Here is a 21,944-nt window from a genome sequence, read left to right as displayed (position 1 = left end):
TTTTATGTCTTAGATTCTTGAAGGAGAGAAAGACAGAGAGGGAGGTTGTTCTGGTCCAGCCTATCAACTGATTCCCAGCCAGCTCTAGACCAGTTTTATTTTTTGGATGAGGAGACTGCCCTTGTTCCGGTCATGAGGGGCCAGAGGAACAAGATCACGTGCCTTTCTCCTCTCTCAAACATGACTACCTGGATCTGTCCCTTCTTCAGAAACAGTGCGTGTGAGCAGGAGAGGAAATGAAACCAGCTAAGTACAGATGACAAGGCAGGACATCCCACCACAGTAGAAGTGGTAGGGTTCTGTCCCGGAAGAAAGAGAGGAGCTGAAACATGAGGGGAGTATGTACGTAGATCGTCCATGAGTTGAATCTGATACAAAGGAGTCAGGAGGATTTTCTGGGGCCATAGGGAGCAAGACACCCAATCACATGGAACAAGCTTCTTCAGAGGCCCAGTCAGGCCTTGTTCTCTCATCCTGTCTGGGTCACTGGGGTTTTGCACCTGGTGGACAACCACACTATTTACTCACCCACCAAAAACACCCAATAGCTGGCAGTTATGAGTGTGTTTTGGGGTGGACAGGCCCAGTTATTTGGTTTTAGGCCTGTCCTGGAAACTGATAACAGATCATTGTCTGGGAAGTTCATGAACTCTGATCTGAAGTGCAAGAATGAAGATTGTTGGGTCCTTGTGAGAGAGAGTTGTGTCTACTTTGTCTTCATCAAGTGATTGCAGTGCGAGTCTTAGCACCTTAAATGGCGCTTTGAAGACCAAATGGAGTTGGTCTTCAGAGGTGTATTGACTGGTTGGAGGAATGGGATTAATAGACTGAAGTGAAAGAGGGAAGGAAATCAAAGAGAAAGAGCACAGTCAGGAATGTGAGAGGAAGGGATGGTGGGGAGAGAAAGGAGAGGAAGAAAGCAGAGAAAGGGGAGAGATACAGAGGCTAGAGGAAGGTATAAGCTTTTGTTCTCCCATTCAGCAGCTATCTTTTGAGTACCTACTGGGTGCCAGCCCCAGGGCTAGGCAATGGCCATATGGCAGCAAACAGAGGAGACAGAGTTCCTCCTTTTATGAAACCTACCTTTTATTGGAGAAGGCAATGGCACCCCACTCCAGTACCCTTGCCTGGAATATCCCATGGACGGAGGAGCCTGATGGGCTGCAGTCACAATCTGAAGAAGCAACCCTTTCTCCCCAGCCCTGACAGTAGCTCAGTCAACCCCACACTTGTTTCCTTCACAGTACTGATCACAGTTGGTGATTCTGAATGACTCATTTCTATTCTGTACAAGTCAATCTCTCCCAATAAAAGGTTGCTGCTGCTGCTGCTAAGTCGCTTCAGTCGTGTCCAACTCTGTGCAACCCCATAGACAGCAGCCCACCAGGCTGCGCTGTCCCTGGGATTCTCCAGGCAAGAACACTGGAGTGGGTTGCCATTTCCTCCTCCAATGCATGAAAGTGAAAATTGAAAGTGAAGTCGCTTAGTTGTGTCCGACTCATAGGGACCCTATGGACTGCAGCCTACCAGGCTCCTCTGTCCATGGGATTTTCCAGGCAAGAGGACTGGAATGGAGTGCCACTGCCTTCTTTGATTATTTCCTCAACAGTGGAAAAAAAAATAACTTGCACATTTCATGGTGCTGTCATTTTTTAAACATTAGGTTTTGACAGCTGTGATAATCTTGCTTAAACTAGATTCATTTCAGGATAGTTATTGATTATGTGCCAAATTACCATGAGTAATCCATACGACATGTTCATCAGCTGATCTTAGAAGTTTACCATCTTCAACCCACCCCAGGGTGCTGGTGTACCCCTTCTCCTCCTCCTTCACACATTAACTACTTGGAGGTTTCACAGTGTAACCCACATCAAATGTATCTGTGAATAAAAAAGCACATCTGTTTTTTTTTTTTTTAACTTTTTATTTTATATTGGAATATAGCTCATTATGGGCTTCTCAGGTGATGCTAATCGTAAAGAATCCACCTGCCAATGCAGGAGACATAAGAAACACTGGTTCGATCCATGGGTCAGAAACATCCCCTAGAGGAGGTCATGGCAGCCCACTGCAGTACTCTTGCCTGGAGAATCCCACGGACAGAGGACCCCAGTGGTCTACAGTCCATAGAGTTGCAAAAGAGTCGGACATGACTGAAGTGACTTCGTATGCATAGCTGATTAACAATGTTGTGATTGTTTCAGATGAACAGCTAAGGGACTCAGCCATACTTATACATGTATCCATTCTCCCCCAAACTCCCCTCCCACCCAGGCTGCACATCTGTTATTTTTGCCTGTGCACACTTGATTGCCCTTTCTTTTACTAACAGCACCCAGTTTTCTCAGGGGAATTTCTCGGGGAACTCTTTCCCCATCCCATGCAGTCTTAGAGCCCTGCCCGGCCCTGACTTGCACTAAACCATCAGACCATCTCCTGGGAACCTGAGTCTGGGACTCCAAGAGCAGAAAGCAGGCAAGGCTGGTTCATCCTGACAGCAGTGCTGAGAAGCTGACATTCATTAGTCTTGGATCCCAGGAGCTGCCCCACTTACTGCCCTGGTCCAGCTTTCTCTCTGATTTGATGAGCTGTGCTGTGTGTGCTTAGCTGCTCAATCGTGTCCGCCCTTTGCAACCCCATGGACTGTAGCCCACCAGGCTCCTCTGTCCGTGGTGATTCTTCAGGCAAGAATACTGGAGTGGGTTGCCACACCCTCCTCCAGGGGATCTTCCCAACCCAGGGATCGAACCCACGTCTCCCGCATTGCGAGTGGATTCTTTACCATCTGAGACACCAGGGAAACCCAATTTTTTTTTTTTTATGAGGTATCTCCTCTCTTTCCAAAGGAAAAAAATTATTTTGCCTCACAAGTTAGAATTATAGTTGGTTACTTGCAACCTAATACATAAATTTATATTTCTTGACTATCTTAGGTCAAAGAAGTCTATTTATATGACAACGTTCCTACCATTAGCTTACCCTTTTGCAGAAATCGAGTTGCTCTGAAAATTAAATGCCTTATCTTTTCTAAAACACACTCTGATGTCCCAACTCTTCACCATCATCAGGCTATTTTCTCCTCCTTAAAAGCTCTTCCAGGCTTCTATTTCTGTCAGAATCCTATCCTTACTATATGTCTGAGTTTAAATAAAGCTTTACTGAAATGCCTTCCTTTCTATGAACTCTGATAAAACGTGTTTATTTCTATACTATCTCCCTTACAAGAGAATAAATTCCCCAAGGGCAGAGGCAGCGCCTTATCACCCAGTGACACCAGTGCCTTGCATTGTGGTGAACAAATCCGTGTTTCAATGCTGTTCTCAATGTGTTTTGTGTTTCTTTCCCTGGAACATTCTGAAGGGAAGGTAAACAGGTTAATTGAATTCTGTCTGGGGCCAGATTTCACATGTGGCTTTCAATAGCTGGGATTCTTAGCTGGTCTTTAGGAGATCTACACAACCCTAAACTTGTAAGCAAATATTCTTCATATATTTTTCCAAAGGCAGAATCTAAAGCCTTCATGAGATTCCCAGAGAGGTCTGCGACTCCTAAAAGGTTACGAAAGCCTGGCCACCTGCGGGTCTAGAGGCAATTGCTGAAAAACATTTACCACCCACGTACTATGTGTCAGGAACTATGCTAGGCTCGTTCCGTGTAAGTTATCTTGTTTTATCCTTCTAGCAGCCTAATGAGGTAGTACTTGTTACAGCAATAACAGTGTTAATAGTAATGATTGCAGCTTACATGTACGGTGTGCCTCCTATGTGCTGAGCACTGTTCCAAGTACTTCTAGACATGAACTCATTTAATACGCCCTCAAATCCTACAAGTGATATGTACGATTCTTCCCCCTTTCACAGATGATGAAGCTGAGGCCCAGAAAAAATTGTGTAATTTGCTTGAGTTCATGCAACTCATGGCAGAGTGCTGCTGTTCAGTCTTAACAGATTGACTCCAGAACTTGCTCTCAGCCTCTCTGCTGTTAGGTCATGAGTGACGCATGATAAGGGCTTCCCTGGTGGCTCAGTGGCAAAGAATCTGCCTGTCAATGCAGGAGACGAGGGTTCAATCCCTGGGTGGGGAAGATCCCCTGCAGAAGGATATGGCAACCCACTCTAGTTTTCTTGTCTGGGAAATCCCATGGACCGAGGAATTTGGAGGGCTACAGTCCCTGGGGTTGCAAAAGAGTCAGACACGACTTAGCAACTAAACAACAACAAGGGCTCCTAAACTGAAGTCAAGCTTTTCAGCAAATCACCCAAGGTTTTAGAGCTAGAAGATGGTAGAAGTCCATTTTGAACCTACTGAATGTATGCATCTGTCTCACTTCAAATCCCTTTGGAAGTTTCAGAAGGGTGGATTTTAATTCTTCACTAAATGTTTAATAGAATTCGCCTATGAAGCCATCTAGTCCTGGACTTTGTTGGAAGATTGTTAATCACAGTTTGCATTTCAGTACTTGGGATTGGTCTGTTCATATTTCCTCTTTCTTTCTGGTTCAGTCCTAGAAGGTTGTACCTTTCTGAGAATTTCTCCATTTCTTCTAGGTTGTCCATTTTATTGACATATAGTTGCTCATAGTATTGCTTATGATCCTTTGTATTTCTGTGGTGTTCATTGCAACGTCTCCTTTTTAATTTCTAATTTTATTGATTTGAATCCTCTCCCTTTTTTTCTTGATGAATCTGGCTTAGGGTTTATCAGTTTTGTTTTTATCTTCAGAGAACCAACTTTTTTAGTCTTATTGGTCTTTGCTACTGTTTTCTTCATCTCCACTTCATTTATTTCTGCTCTGATCTTTATGATTCCTTTCCTTCTACTAAGTTTGGGCTTTGTTTGTTCTTCTTTCTCTAGTTGCTTTAGGTGTAAGATTAGGTCATTTATTTGAGACTTTTATTGTTTGTTGAGGTAAGATTGTATTACTATAAACTTCCCTCTTAGAACTGCTTTTGCTGTGTCCCATAGGTTTTGGATTGTTGTGTTTTCGTTGTCATTTGTCTCTTGGTATTTTTTAATTTCCTCCTTGATTTCTTCAGTGATTCATTGGTTATTTAGTAACATATTGTTTAGCCTCCGTGAGTTTGTGTTTCGCCTTTGAACAATGCCCTAAATGGGCTTGGTCTTCTAAAGCTGCAAAGAGAGGAAAAATTTGGGGATTTTTGTTTGTTTGTTTGGGGGGTTGTGTGAGAGTGTGTGCGTGAGTGTGTAGTAGTAGTAGAGTCCTTTCACTACTTAGGAGGAGGCAAAAACATTCATTACCAACCTTAAACTCCATGAAGGCAGGACCTGTACATATAGCAAGCATTCAATAAATATGTGTTGATTCCATCAACCCATGTGTTTACCAAATCAGAGATAGGGTCTAGGGCAGTTCATTCAGCAGAGATTATTGGCAGGTGCTTAAGGGGCTGAAAATCCAAAAGACCAGGGAGGTATCAGAAAGGAGTGAAGTGACTCTTTGGGTTATAAGGGGCAGCTATTGTGCTGGCATCAGGCTGCAGTTCAGAAGCACAAAAGTACATTTAGATATTTTCACTCCCACCATCCTCACATCCAACCTCTGCACTGAAGTACAGGGAAGTCACACAGCTAATAAAGGAAATGGGATTCACATCCTGATAGTATGATTTCAGGATAAGCCCCACTCTCCCCCAGGTGTGGATTACGTACGGGCAAGCATGGAGGTGAATGCAAGTAAGAGAAGCATCATGGTGGGATGGAGTTCTCCCAAGAAAGGGAAAATCTCACAGTGTTTTGTGAACAGTTAGGGATTAGAAGGTGCTTTGGTGTCACAGTGGTCTGTAAGTTTTTCATTTTGTTTTGTTTTTTGGCTGCCCCATGCAGCTTGCAGGATCTTAGTTCCCCGACCAGGGATTAAACCTGCACCCTTGGCAATGCAAGTTCCAAGTCCTAAACACTGGACTACCAGGGAATTCCACAGTGGCCTGTAAATTCTGAGGTGGAAATACTACACACCGTCTGCCAGAGGGGATGTATAGTGATGGGTTCATTCTTTGCTTTCCATGTTGAAGCTTTCTGTAAATAACCTCTAAGCAGCAGTCCTTTCCATAAGAAGGAAATACCATCAACCTAACCAACAACATATCTTTATAATGCTTTTCTGACATGGGTAATTGATTTGCTCCAAGCCTCCTGAGTTCTCACACAAGGTCCTTCTCATGATGAATGACGCATGTTTGCAGAGAATTTTGATTCATCCTCCTCTAGGCCTAGCCCTTAAAGGCACAGGAAGGAGGAGCCAGGAAGCTTGAGGGTTATGAACTTTTTGCTAATTTTATAATCGTAGTCACCAAGAGGAAATTTACTGAGTCCAACAGAATTAGAGCTGAGTTTCTTGACCTTGGCACTGCTACTGTGGTGGGGGCTGTGTTGTTCATTGAGGATGTTTTCAGCATCCCTAGTCTCAACGCACTAGACACCAATAGCAGCCTCACCTGTGATGACCAATGTCTCCCTCCAGACACTGCCAGATGGCCCTGAGAGACTGGAATAGCATCACCCCTGGCTAAGAACCTGTGACTTAGAGATGCAGACACACAAGTACACAACGGACATGCTCACCCACAGTGTACATAGTCACCGGGACATGGGGACTTCTTTTTTGCGGGGGTTGGAGAACTCTTCTTGGTTTGCTTTTTCGTTGGATGGGTTGTTTTTTGTTTTGTTATTGTAGTGTTTTGTTTGTTTGTTTTCCTTCATTTTGTTTCTATTGGTTGCTTGCTTTTTAATCTGAAGAGGAACCTTTGCTTCACTCTTGACTCTAATTTTTTAGGTTGGTCCATTTCACAAAACCTTTCCAAAGAGTTGATTGTAACTGCTAACAACATAGGCCACAGATGAGTGCTTGGCATTTTGCACGAGCTTTTAAAAAACTGAATCATCAGTAATGAGGCAATCCTATTACATCCATCTTGTGGATGAGGAAACTGAAACACAGGTGATTAAGTCACTGGACCTGGGCTGCACTGTTTTTGATCCACAGAGTTGGGTTTCTGTCCCAGGCTGTCTGCTGCCTGTTTGCCTTCTTGTCCAAGATGCTATATTACCCTCCTCTTTGGGGTAAGGCCTCCAACATCACTAATGCATGACCCTTCAATTCCTGAACTCAGACTGTTAACAAACATGGCAAAACCTGGGCTACGAGTTACCAATCACTCATGTGCTTTGAAATCCTGTGTGGTGTGCAGTTTATGGATATGTTGGTCTCATCACTGGCACTGATTGTGTCTTTCTCTTGTCACTTCCAGAGTGTCTCTACGTGTTCCCCTGCCAGTGGAACTACCGTCCTGATCACTGCATGTATGGAAGCAATTGCAGAGAGGCAGAGCGGGAAGGTGTGTCTGTCCTGCATGGGAATCGAGGTGTCTACCATGACGAGAAGCAGCCAACTTTCAAAGCACTCTATGAGGCGATCCGAGACGTAAGTGTGTTCCTGTCCCCGTTCAGCAGGCTTATCAGTGTGATGCAGTGCACACACTTTGGTCACCCATCCCTTTGAAGGTCAAATAATTCCTCAGAAGCACTGAATTACACCAGTTTTCCCCAACGTCAGTCACATTACGCCTCTTGCTACCTGATACTGTACCTTATTCACTCTTGACTTACTATTTCCAAGTAAGTCACTCATTTTTTCCCCTGAAATAAGTTCGCTGAAGGTGGAAATGTCCCATCAGAAGGAGAAACCCTGTGCCATTTGCCATAATAAAGGATGCTAGGTTAGGGTAAACATAATATTAATACAACACAAATAAAATTTTATTATTCAACTCAAGCTAAGCACGTTGCCTGGTTGCCAGCTCCAGCGTGTTGAACAAACAAGTGTCAAGGTGGTCAGTTAGGCAAGGAGCCAAACCGAAGTAACAGTCAAGTCCTGCCTGCTATAACTCACATACTTTGGAAATGCAGTTTTCCACGTTGCCTTTCACCTTGAAGTTGCTGGGGGAAAACTAGACACAGCTACTTTCAGAGATTTCTCTTTTGAAACTTTCATTCCAAAAAATAGGACTATAGGGGTCATCCAACTTGGGCCAATTATTGGGCCAAATCTGGTCTGTTTTTGTAAGACATGTGGGGTAAGAATGGTTTCTTAAAGAGTTGGGAAAAAATGAACAGAAGAATAGTTTGTGACATAAGAAAGTTTTGTGAAATTCAAATTTCTTCATTCATAAATGGAGTCATGTCAGAGCATAGTGACAACCATTCATGTATGTATTGTCTGTGGCCACTTTTATGCTGCAGAAGCAGAGATGAGTCACTGTAATAGACTGTATGACCCACAGTATCTGAAACATTTACTGTCTAGCCCTTTACAGCAAAAAATTGCCAATCCTTGACATATAGCCTATAGATTTTATTAGAGGGTTTTTTCTTGGGTTTCCAAGAACCTTCATGATTCATGAACGGGCTTTGGTAGAGGTGAAGTGGGAGTGAGCCCTGCAATATAGTAATATTTCATATATTTTTGCATGTATGAAAATAGGCATTTTGCAAAGCTGCCAATAAGCAAGACATAAGAGACCACTGATTCAATCCCTGGGTCGGGAAGATCCCCTGGAGGAGGGCATGGCAACCCACTCCAGTATTTTTGTCTGGAGAATTCCATGGACAGAGGAGCCTGGTGGGCTACAGTCCATAGGGTCACAAAGAGTCGGATGCAACTAAAGCCACTTAACACGCATGCGTGCAAAGAGAATCCCAGAGAATTCCAATTCTAGAATCCCCAGAATTGTCTTCTGTGGAGGGAAAACATTTCACATACCTATCAGCTAATACTTCTTTCTTCCCCAGGTTTCTGCTGATTTAATTACATAGAAAATGTGTTCTGTACTTAGTGATACCACATTTAGGTATTCAGACACTGACTCCAGGTGCAAACCCATTCAGGAGTACACATGGAAGTTAAAGAAAACTGCCGCAGGCGTGGACATCAGAACCACGCCTTCGGTTGTTCTGTGATCGGTCAGCCCTGGTCTGGGATTGAGCAACTGTGCTTCTAGAATTACAGTCTGTCTTGTTTGTTTTCTGGGTGGATCAGAAAATAGGCCAAATAAGTGTTTCATAAAGGATCCTGGCTAATACACTGATTTTCCTCAGTTGGGCCTAAAAAGACAATTCTTCTTCAATTCTCATTCATTTCAATCAGGACTGTAACTAACCCCATCCTGAAACTCAAGTAAAGATGGACAGACTTCATCATAAAAGACATATTTCTTCACTCCACCACTGTGCACTATAGTGCAACCTGGTCAGGGCTTGGCTTTGGGCATCAGTAGGCCTGGGTTCAGATCCCAATATTATCACTTCCTGCTGATTAGTTACTAGCTCTCTGTTCTTGCCTTTTGCTGTCATTGTTCAGTCTGTAAGTCATGTCCAACTCTTTCCGACCCCATGGACTATAGTACTCTAGACTCTATGGGATTCTTCAGGCAAGAGTACTTGAGTGGGTTGCCGTTTCCTTCTCCAGGGGAGTTTTCCTGGACCAAGGATCAAACCCACATCTCCTGTATTGGCAGGCAGATTCTTTACCACTCAGCCACCAGGGAAGCCTCTTCTTGCCTTACTGGGCCTCAGTTTCCTCATCTGTGAAATGGAGATAATATTTTCTAAAAGGTGTTGTTGGAATTCAACATAATGACGGTGTTTACACTTTTCAGTACAGTGCCTGATGTAGAGTTGTGTTCAGCAGTTAGTAGAAGTTGTTTGCATGATAACAGGGTCACACTTTTTTTTTTCTTACCTCTCACTCTACGTTTTTTCCTTTCTTTCTTCTTCTCTGAAAATATCCCCCTCTCCTCCCTCTTCCTTCTTTCCTTCCCTTCTCTTTCTTTCCCTCCTCCTCTACCATCCCATCCCCTCCTCTTTTCTCCCCTCAACTCATGTTCACATACCCTAACCCTGGGTGTATGTTTCTGTGAAGGGGAAGTATGATCTGCTGTCACTATGACCCAAGGAAAGTTATGTACCAAGCAGACATCCTGCCAATGACTTTTTCAACAATCATCTGTGAAGAGCCTGTTTAATGTAGGAACAGTCTAGGTTCTAGGAAACTCAGAAATCAACAAGACCAAGAACGATAAAACCTGCTTCTCATGAAGCATATGTTCTGGGTGGATGAAGCCAGACAATATTTGTATAAACCAAGAAATAATAAAAGTCCTTTCAGACAGTGAGGGATTAAAAGGTGACCAGAGCAGAGTAATGGCCATCCTGGATGAAGAGGAGGATTCACAAGCTCAGGTCCTCAGGGATGCCTCTGCCCAGCCTGAGCCTTGATCCCTGGAGGCAGCCCTGGGGAAATCTAGGGAGAGATCCTGCCAAGTAGAAGAAATAATGCAGAAAATTCCCTGAGGCAGGAAGCTGCAGTAACCAGAATGACCAGAAAAGGGGAACGAGCAGGAGATGAGCATGGAGAGTTCCAGATCTCATTGAACGTTTGGGGAAAGAGAGGAGTTTGAATTTTATTCTAATTGCAGCGGGAAGCCCCTGCAAGAAAATGATGTGCTCTGATTTATGCTTTAAAAATACCTGCTTGGTAACTGGTGGAAGGGCTGCAACAGTGAAGACTCAGAGGCTCCTTATGAGGCTGATTACAACCATCCAGGTGGGGGGGCGGCAGGTACTCGTGCGGTATTAGGAGGATGGGAGAAAGGGGCCAGATTCCAGATACGTTGTGGAGAGAGAGTTGACAGCACTTGCTGATGGACTAGATGAAGAATATGGGGAAAGAGAGGAATCAGAGATGAATCCATTGTTTCGACCTATTCTTTTCCTGTCACTGGGGGAGACAGTAGTGGAAAGTTTTCATTCATGCTCAATGTGTCTGACTCCTTGTGATTCCATGGACTGTAACCCAACAGGCTGCTCTGTCCATGGGATTGTCCCAGCAAGAATAATGGAGTGGGATGCCATTTCCTATTCCAGGGGATTCCCGACCCAGAGATTGAACCGGCTTCTGCGTCTCCTGCATTGCCTGCATCTGCAGGTAGATTCTTTACCGCTGAGCCATCTGGGAAACCACAGAAGAAGTCTCTCAGTGGTCTAAATTGTGCTGTGAAAGAAAAAGTGTTCCAAACATAGTCTCGGACAGAACCTTAACCTCCTTTTGGGAAGAAAATCACATTTCTGATAAACTCGCTTAAGCAATATTTCTGATGAACTTTAATGGATTAAAACTTGTTTTGGGAAACTACACACCCACCCACTCTGCTGTCAGGCAGTAGTATTCTGACTTTTCATCATTCTTGTTTTCCTTTTTTTTTTTTTCTTTCTCTAGTCTTTTTGTTTAAAATGTCCTTGCCAACAGTGAATCTTTGACTTGACCTAACGGGAGGCCTTTTCCCTTTTCCTGAGATTGTAATAAAACTTCGACTCATGCTCATGACTAGGTAGTCTGAAAGATTTGTTTGGGAGAATACACACATATTCCATAGGAAAGCAGGATAATCTTTTTAAAGTATGAAGTGAGATAAAACCAACAACAAATATTCAGTTCACTGATGATACATTTCACTAGTAGTTGTTAAACTCAACTTCATGAGATCACTGTAGTTCCTTTATTAAGATGGCTATAAAGGCAAAGAAAATATGAAGAATTCAGTGTTTTATTGTAGTAGATTTCAAGTATATACTTGAATTTTTTTTCAATTTTATTGAAATATAGTTGATTACAATGTTGTGTTCTTCTGTACAGCAAAGTAATTCAGTTATACATGTTTTTTTTCTTATTCTTTTCCATTATGGTTTGTCACAGAATATTGAATATAATTCCCTGTGCTGTATAGTTAAGATCTTGTTGTTTATACTCAAATCTTGATCTACTCAGCAAGAGCATGGTATATCGAATATCCTGTTATGGGAAATACATTGGGATGGTCAGAAGGTTCCTTTGGGCTTTTCCATAAGATGGTATGGAAAAGCCCAAACGAACTTTTTGTCCAACCCAATACTTGACTCTTACATTTTAAGAGCTTTTAGAACACAAATAAATCATCTTTTTTTAAAAAAAAAGTAAAGACACTGAGCCCCCAAAAGGGTAAATGATGGCCTGGGGTTGCACAGGATTGAATCAGGGTTTGAACTTTGGTCCTGGGAGGTCCTTTCCACTGTATCTAAAAACATACCAACTGTGACTACGTGTTTCCAGTAATTCCCTGTGTCATTTCCCAGTAAGTTATTTCCTTTTTAAATGGCATTTGAGTAACTAAAATAAACTTTTCCTTTCTTTTTTCCACTCATCTTTCAGTTTCCCTTTCAAGACAATCTCTTTCAATCCATGTATTACCCTCTTCAGCTGAAGTTTTTGGAGACTGTGCACACTTTATGTGGACGAATTCCACAAGTTTTTCTGAAGCAAATTGAGAAAACAATGAAAAGGGCCTATGAGAAACACGTCATCATCCATGTTGGCCCCAACCAGATGCACTGAGTCACAAGTCAATTAGGCATCTCATGAACGAGGAAATATTCATCTTCAAGCTGCCTGGATCTCTTTTATGTGAATATTTCATGGTGCTCTATGACAATTGAGTTTTAAAAGCCTTGTTAAATATTGCTAAATTAGTTGCCCCAAAAGGAAATATGCTTTAGGTTTTTCCTAATATGCTATTTATCTCTCTGTTGTTTTTTTTTAATGGTATTATTGCTCACTTAACATTGTTGAAGCAGGTTGAGCTAGCTGTGAAAAGGAACTCTCGTGAGCCCTCCAGTTTCCAAGTGTCAAGAGACAATGGCAGTGACATCTGTTGTGGTGTATTTTATCCAATTTTCTTGAGACTCTTTCTATGCAATTGGTTCCCCCACTCCTTGTTATAAAAGTAATACATGCTTATTATAAAGCAAACAAACTTTAAAAAATTTTAGAGGGTCTATAGGTCAGTGGACCAAAATCAAGATGAGATTAGCCATAATCCTATCAACTAGGGAAAAGATTTTTTAGTGTAGTCTCATGTAGCCTTTTTCCCCCTACTTCTGTATTTATTTGCTGCTTGTCTTTTCCATCATATAACGTATCTAAAACAGGTAGTCTAAGTAAAACTTGAACCCTATGCTGAGATTTATTATGTAGGAGACTAAAAATTTAGACAAAATGATTATGTTTACAGTGCTTTATTTAAAATGTGTCTGGGACAGAGAAGCTCATCAAGATTAGGAGACCGCTTGAGATGAGATTAAGGGAGTGCAAACTGTGCACACACCCTAGTCTTGTCAGAGATCCCACCATTGAACCATTGTTATAAAGAAAGTGAAAGTGAAGTTGCTCAGTCCACTCTTTGCGACCCCGTGGACTATAGCCCACCATGCTTCTCTGTCCATGGGATTTTCCAGGCAAGAGTATTGGAGTGGGTTGCCATTTCCTTCTCCAGAGGATCTTCCCGACCCAGGGATCGAATCCAGGTCAACCCCTCATCAATTCTTTAAGGTTGAGGCACTTAGGTTTTCAGGCAGGAGCCAGCTATGTCCCCCTTTGCCTGGCAAAGTAATAAAGCTATCCTTTTCTACTTAAAAAATAATATGGGAGGAGCATTCAAATTTTAGCTAATTGGGCAGTGATAAAGGGTGAAGCCTATCTGGGTTTTTTTTTTTGGTTTGTTTTTTTAATAAAAATTGTTGTTGTTTAGTCGCCAAGTTGTGTCCAACTCTGTGAGACCCCAAGGACTGCAGCATGCCAGGCTTCCCTGCCCTTCACTATCTCCCGGAGTTTGCTCAAACTCCTGTCCATTGAGTCAGTGATCTTATCCAAGCATCTTTTCCCCAGTCATAAGACATGTCTATTCAGCTTCTGAAAGGAGAAATTCAGTAGTGATGTTAAACCTAAGCAGTCTGTTTAGTAGAGATGTGATTTTGTGTTTTAAAGTGAAAGTGAACATGAAGTCGCTCAGTTGTGTCTGACTCTTTGCGACCCCAGGGACTGTAGCCTACCAGGCTCCACTGTCCATGGGATTTCCCAAGCAATAGGACTGGAGTGGATTGCCATTTCCTTCTCCAGGGGATCTTCCCGACCCAGGGATCAAACCTGGGTCTCCTGCATTGTAGACAGACGCTTTACCGTCTGAGCCAAACAAAAGCATTTTATCTCTACTTTGGTAGGTGTGGCTGTGTCTCTTTAAACTCTTGGGCAAAGGTGGAAATTAAAGGCCAAGTTGGAATATAATATGTACAAATAAACAGTTCAATGGATTCCATTGGCAAGAAAATTCATCTTCCTGCCAGCCTTAGAAAGATCTCAGTTGTTTTTTTTTTTTTTCCCTTCTCTAGGGTTATCTAGCTGTGAGCCAAGGGACCAGGCAGGTCTTATCACCTAGCTACAGTACAGGAAGTTCTATATTCTTTACCCAAAGGGATCTAACTTAATCCCTAGTGGCTGCTATTAGCATAAGGGCATTTTGCATAATGCTTTATTTATCTCTCCAAACATGTGCATAATTGATCTCCTTGATGTTTGCAACAGCCTAATGAACTTGGTAGGGACCTGCATCATCTCCACTGGGCAAATAAGGAAATTGTAATACAAGGAAACATATCCAATATCATTACTGTTCTATAAGATGCATAGATATGTATAAGATACATCCTGTTTTACAGAGAAATTTTGAGGAACAAAAATTTTTATTTTTCATCACAGACAGCTATCTGAAGGTTTAAAAGGAAAATGTTTTGTTTTGGTAATGCAAATATGATAGATATCCTATATACTGGAAGGCAGTAGGATATCATAGGGCTTCCTTGGTGGCTCAGATGGTAAAGCGTCTGCCTGCAATGCAGGAGACCCGGGTTTGATCCCTAGGTTGGGAAGATCCCCTGGAGAAGGAAATGGCAACCCACTCCAGTGCACTTGCCTGGAAAATCCCATGGATGGAGAAGCCTGGTAGGCTACAGTCCATGGGGTCACAAAGAGTTGGACACAACTGAGTGATGGCTTCTATAACAGCAGAAAAAGTCTTACCATGAAAAAAAAAAAAAAACTACAAAAACATCAGCACTACCAAAGAATGTATCAGGATCAATCAACATTAGTATGCAGCAGTGTACAGTAGTAACAAATTTAAATCTAAAATGGTTGAGTAATAACCCATACTTTCCTTTTGACAAGTTGGATGGCCTGTGGTTTGTTATTTATGTTAAGGGAAATTACCATTATGATGTGAAACTCTATCTTTGCTGTTGTATTTTATGTTTCCTCATTTTACCACTAAAGGGGACATCATTCATTATTTGATTTCTAAAGCCTGTGGGAGAATTTCTGGATTGTTTTTGGATGGGGAAAATGTATCCTGTGTACCCACAAATGGAGTTTTGGTGAAAGAGCCAGGATGTGAGATGATTCCCTGACTTCCATTCAGGTTTTCTTCCTGCTTGTTCAATATGGCCTCTAACCCCCACCGATGCCATTCAGATTTGTTGGTGGCTTATAGTCCAGTGTTCTTGCCTGGAGAATCCCAGGGACGGTGGAGCCTGGTGGGCTGCTGTCTCTGGGGTCGCACAGAGTCGGACACGACTGAAGCAACTTAGCAGCAGCAGCAGCAGCATAGACCTGAAGTAGTTTCTTTCCTCTCTTGGCAAGCCCCACAAAAACATCTGCTTGTAAAGACCTGAAATACAGCGATGCATTTTCCTGCATAAGCCAGGTTTACCCACAACTTTCAATTATTGGTTCTAGTCTGAAGATACACAATAGGGTTTCCAGCAAAGATCAGTGATAAGACTCTAGAACATTCTAGAATGATGCATTATGAGACCATGAATCCTTAGAATTTGGTGTGGTTTTCTGCTTTGAAATTCCTTTGCTGTATTCTGAAAGATGTTAGATGAGTTTGGTGGAGAATTTAGAAAAACTGATCTTCCAATCCCCACTGCCTAAAAGTGCTAATTATTTTCTATAGTTAGCATGTTACCCATGTGGCAGTATTTTCTCTACTTCTGATAATTTCCATAAAACTACTACATTAACGCCTTTGAAATATGATAACCACAGATTTTAATACAGCGAACTCCTGAAACTTGTGGTCTGAAGTCTGCCAAAAAGTGACACTGTCCCATCTGGCACATTGCTCATCTGTGGGATGAGCTTGAGACTGGGTTTTTTCTACCCTCCTATCTTGACCTGTCCTTTCCTGGTTTCCTTTAAAATTCTGCTTAATGCATGACTGCAGAGTATCATTGGAGAATGCAAGAACACTTTTTAATAGCAAAATGTAGTATTTTTGTGTGCATGGATATTGAGACTTTCAATAGCAAATCACTAGAAATTCTGACCATATTTTTCTTGCTGAGTTTTTCTTTTCCCAATATAAATCTCTGGAATTGTGACTTACATTAGAAATTCCAATATTTGAAAAATTGGCTAGAAAATCTAAGTTTTCTTTCAACTTCCAAAACAACAATTTAGTATTTAGGATATATTGCTCCAAGCTTAACTATTTATTTGAAATGTCTATTCCATATTCAGTGCTTCCACTCCAAATGGTTGTGACTTTTCCTGAATTTGTTGTCGACATGGATGTTTATATGGACTTGTAGAGGTTTGTATTTATTTCATTGCAGTTATGGTGTTTATAAAACAAGCAAGCCATACAAAACCTTATTCACAGTCACAGAATAGTGATCTAATAATGGAGTAATCATTCCAGCTCACCCTGAAGGTGACACAACATACATACAAACTTAGGATTAGATATAATACTGCTTAATACTTATACAAAAAAGATGAATCGCATGTGTTGGATAAACCAACATGAACATGATTTCATGATTGAATTCAGAATTATGTTTAATGTCATAAGAGTATAAATCGTGATATCTTCGTTTATTAGTATGGGAAGCAATCGCTTTTATGTCTTTCCATTTCTCTCCTGCTTTTTCATCTTCCTCTTTTTCATTTTTGCCTTTCCCTTCCTGTCTTCGATGTTAGCTTCTCAGTGGGACCAAGGTGCTTGGCATCAGTGGCAGAGCCACAGCACTTGGGGAATCCCTGTACGGACAGAACTAAGTTCTGATCCTAAAATCAAATCTTTACCGTGACAATTTTCCAAAAACTTTAAAAAAATTGCACAATATGTACACACACACATGCACCTCACATGTTTTTTAAAGAAAGACCCAGCATTTGTTGCACTCTGCAAATTGGAGATCATTGATAGTGACACCTGAGCTGAAATCATTTCACAGTTGCTGCGCTGGCATTTATTGGGTTAACCGCCCCTCCCCCCCCCCCCCCCCCCCCAAAAAAAACAACCAACAGCTGAACGAACTTTTTGGCCAACCCAATAAAGCTAATGAGATTTCTCTGGCAACTGCAGAAATTTTCACAAGTCAAAACTGGAAATATTCTCTTGAGTCTTCAAGATAAAGGCACTTGTGTTTGTATCATCATATGCACGGACGTGTAAGAATCCGATGCAATTTCTGCTTCATCACTTTTACATGTTTGTGTTGTCACTGAAAAGTGTACCTGTTGTTTATTGCTCCCAAGGAGAAGCTGAATGCATTTTTTATGTTGGAAAACTTATTTTTAGTGATTTTTCTTTGGGACAAAATGAGCATAATAAAGAACACTCCAACAGAAAAGGAATTATTACAGCAAATTAAAAGGACTGATACATTACTTCCTATCTTGTCATTTTTAAATGCCGTTTCCTGTTTTACTTTTTTTAATTAAAAACTTTTTTTAAAAAAGTCTTGTCTTTTGGTGTTATTTTGGAAGTGTGTTTCTTTTCTTTTGTAAGATAATATTAAATAGTAATACTTAAGTCCTTTCAGCTATTAAACAAATTTGGTTTAGCGTGTAGTTTGCCTTTTTTTTTTAAAATCATGAAAAATCTTCTTTATAAAATACCACACTGGAAGTTAGGTTATTTGGATTTTAAAGGTGCTTGGTGTTTGATATACAATGAAGAAAAATCAGAAAATGTGAAAATAGTTCTCATGTTCTTAGCTTTTATTTTGCAAAAACTGAATCTGACTTATTAGCTAGAAACATAATGAAAAAATAACGTACCAAGAGTTTCGAGTCTGTATAAAGTATTTTTTTTCCCCTAATCCTTAGACTCTTAAAAGTCAGAAGGTATTTTGTTCATTTAGTGAATTTCCTCCTCATATTTTAAAACATTTAAAAATGCTAAGGTATCTGGATATGATAAGGTTTTCTGGAATAACTGGGACCCCACATCAAATAATTATGTGAGATATGAGAGTCAGGCTCTATATTTAGACAGCATTGAGTTTAAATCCTAGTTCAGTCATTTTCTGACTGTTTGTGACCTAGACAACTTTGTTTTGTCCAAGCCACACGGCCTCCGGGATCCCAGTTCCTCAACCAGGGATTGAACCCGCACCTGCTGCATTTAAAGCACAGAGTCCTAACCACTGGGCAGCCAGGGAAGTTCCCAGGCAAACTTTTTGACTGTCTTAGTGCTTCAAACTTCCCACGCACTAGAACAGGGCCAGTGGTTCCTCATGGATTGTTGTGAGGAACAAACACAAAATTTCAAAATTCCCAAAATTCACTGTGGCTCCCTTGCCTCCAGTAAACAAATGGCGGATGGATTTTTAAAGAATATCATGTTGAAAAAAATGGCATTTTTATGTATTAATCTGCCATGGGGTTAGATGTTTACTCACCAGAGGGTCCACATGCTGAAGTTCTGCCTTTCTTGTCTTTTTAGAAGAACATGGATGGAAAAGCTTAAATATCTCTGACTTCACCTGCAGTGCAGGAGACCCCGGTTTGATTCCTGGATCGGGAAGATCTGCTGGAGAAGGGATAGGCTACCCACTCCAGTATTCTTGGGTTTCCCTGGCTCAGCTGGTAAAGAAGCTGCCTGCAATGCAGGAGACCTGGGTTTGATTCCTGGGTTGGGAAGATCCCCTGGAGAAGCAAAAGGCTACCCACTCCAGTATTCTGGGATGGAGAATTGCATGGACTACAGTCCATCGTGTCACAAAGAGTTGGACACCACTGAGCGACTTTCACTATGAGTGCTTTTACCATTCCCAAAGCTATGCTGTTTCTGTTCCTATCACACCCTTTAGCTCTTACATAACTCACAAGTAGCCTTTCTAACGTTGTTCATGATGTCATAATGTCCTGCATCCTTCTCCACCTTCATTATTCCCTAAGTCTGTCAATGTCACCAACATCTACCCCCCGCCCCCATACCTTATCCTAGAAACCTGCTCATCACTCTTGTTTCTTCCCTCTCTCTGATTTCATATCTCCCTCATCACTATATCCTCATGTCCTCACTGAAGCACCCCACTCGTGGTAACCAATTTTTGTGCGTCTCTTCCAATTGCAAGTGATAGTACGAACAACCTAAACTAGTACAAAAAAAGGTGTATGCTTCTACCTCCAGAGTAGTCACTGAGTCAACTTCCTCTCTTTTTGTTGTTGTCTCTACTCAAACTGTAGCTTCCTGGATTTCTGTTCTCTCTGACCTGGATTGTTGTCCTAATGCTTTTTTTTATTGCTCTGAATTCAGTCCGGAACTTTCCAAACCATAAACCACCCCCGTCCTGCGAAAAGCTGCTCCGTGTTGTCCCCCTTTGCTCCTGGAATAACGTCCAAGCTCCTTTCCAAAGTTGTCAGAAAGTCTCTGCACATCTACCTCCTACCTATCTCCCTGGTTCTTTCTCACTCCACTAATTAACTCAGAGTTTTCACTAATGTTTCACTAATGAACACTAAACGTGTTCAGTAATGCACATTTGTTTTTCTGTTCCTTTAGGAAGCCAAGCTCTTTCCTGTCAAGGGGCTTTACACATGCTTGGAATCATTTACCCTAAAATTTCACCTTGCAAATTCTACTATCCTTCAGTTTAAATTTCCTTTCTTTGTGGAAGTTTCCTTGGATCCCCCACATAAAGGCCGTTCTCCCTCTTATATTCCCTCATAGAATCCTGGACTTTTTCTTTGCAATATGTATTATCACAGCAACAGTACTTATTTGGGTAAAACTCTGAGTTAATTTTCTGTCTTCCCGCACTAGATACAAAGTTCTGTGAGGGTACAGTCCTTGCTGATCTTGTTTCCTGCTCTGCATTACCTACTTTAATAGCTAATGCATTTCTCGTGCTCCAAGAATATTAAATGAAAATAAGTGATTCTGCTGCACCATGAACTGGGACCAGTTCCTATCAGTGAAGCTATAAAACACACTGTATTTATTTTAAGTGTTGTTTTCAACAACTATTGCTATCTCTCCTACAAATGCTCAGGGTGTCAATTTGTAATAACCTGTCTTTTAAAGTCTCATTCACTGAAAGTATAGTGATTTATTTAATTCCTTGGAAATTTATTTACTTGTCCATAAAATGACATGATCAGGTCAGATGATGTTTGAGTTCCTTTCTACTTGAATGTTCTGCGTTTCCATAATCTCTCTTTTATGTCTCTGTTGTGGACGTTTGTGGGATTTTGACTGCCTAGAAACAACCCCACTCCTGGTGCCAATTTCTGTATTGTTAAAAACTTTTTAAATTGCAAGTGACAGCAAATACAACTCAAATTGGTACAGGGGGAGAGAGGGAGAGGGAATGCATTGGCTCATGTGAGTGAAAAACCCAGAAATAGCTCTGGATTCAAAGGCTTAAATGATGCCAAGGGAAATGTGTGACTCTAACAGTGCTTTTTTCATTAATATTTTATTGAAAACCATACATCCTTCTAGGATTCCAGCCATAAAATTTTCATGTCATTCCAATAGAATCATTTCAACTGTGGAAAAATACATGGTCTCTGTGTCCAACTGAAAAACAATATTGTCAACATGGGTCAAAATATCAAGAAAATTATTCTCTTGGTGTATATATTAAAGTAACGGAGATGAGGAATGATGGTAAAGCACTCTTGCCAAATGGTTAATAAGAATGCATCATCCTTCCTTCAAACCCCACCCTCGCTCATTGAGAACTGCCATTAAGCAAATAAAGCCTTCATACCAGAAATGATTCGGCAATCCAATATGAATGAATGAGTTGGGGTAGGGGGTAGGAAGTGGAGAAAGGACGATACAATCTCATTAACTGTTGGGCAAGAGTGCTTTACCACCATTCCTCAACGCCGCGGTTCCCATAGACTTGTGGAGGCGACCAGGCAACACATAAGTGTGTCTTCTTAGGCTGTGACTATAAGGAGACTCCTAGGAACACTTGTGCCTGTCTCTTTACTGAGCATTTAGATCTTATCCAAATAATAGCACCTCCTTTTTCAGGATATCTGCTTTGGCTGTTGTGACAAAATGAGTCTAAACGTCACATTAGGAAGTTGAGTTCTCTTGTATCTAAATGACTATTGTTAGAAATAATTGCAAAAAAAAATAGAAGACGAGTTTAAAAAAAAAAAAAGGGAATTTCCTGGCAGTCTAGTGGTGGTTATTACTCCATGCTTTCTCTGTGGAGGGCAAAGATTCCATCCCTCCTCAGGGAATGTGGCCAAAAGAAAAAAAAAGAAATGATTGCAAACACACAGAGTTGAAAAAAAATAAAAGGACATATATCAACTTTGGTGTATTAAATGTTTAAAACGATAGCTATTTATAAGGTTCTTAGATTTTGCATAAATGGAACCGTAACTAATAATAATCGTGCATGCTCAGTCATGTCCAACTCTTCGCGACCCCATGGACTGTAGCCTGCCAGCCTCCTCTGTCCATGGGATTTTTCAGGCAAAAATACTGCACTGGGTTGCCATTTTTTTTAATCCAGGGTATCGTCCCAACCCAGGGATCAAACCCGTGTCTCCTGTGCTCTTGCTTTGGCAGGCAGATTCCTTACGACTAGCGTCACCTAGAAGCCCAAAATGGAATCATACATTATGTACTCTGTTTTGCTTGGCCTTTTTCACTCAGCAAAACTGAGATTCGTCCATATTGTTGCATGTATCCCTGGTTCATTCCTCTTTATTTTATCCTCCTATTGATGGGTTT

The 21,944-nt window shown here is 41.3% G+C and overlaps 1 protein-coding gene across 1 annotated transcript in view; it reads left to right on the top strand.

The window, feature by feature from the left end:
* The window catches only part of GXYLT2 (glucoside xylosyltransferase 2), an 81,507-nt gene extending 64,272 nt beyond the window's left edge, over positions 1 to 17,235 (top strand). Inside the window, exons 6-7 of the mRNA XM_025273042.3 lie at positions 7,272 to 7,444; positions 12,266 to 17,235. Coding sequence (XP_025128827.1) covers positions 7,272 to 7,444; positions 12,266 to 12,448 — 356 coding nt within the window. The 3' untranslated portion in view covers positions 12,449 to 17,235. The remainder of the gene's footprint in view (positions 1 to 7,271; positions 7,445 to 12,265) is intronic.
* The last annotated feature ends 4,709 nt before the right edge of the window (positions 17,236 to 21,944 follow it).

This window comes from Bubalus bubalis, chromosome 21 (genome assembly GCF_019923935.1).
Source record: "Bubalus bubalis isolate 160015118507 breed Murrah chromosome 21, NDDB_SH_1, whole genome shotgun sequence".
NCBI lineage: Eukaryota > Metazoa > Chordata > Mammalia > Artiodactyla > Bovidae > Bubalus > Bubalus bubalis.
The sequence above is the reverse complement of the archived record's forward strand: the minus strand, read 5'-3'. Positions and strand labels throughout refer to the sequence as shown.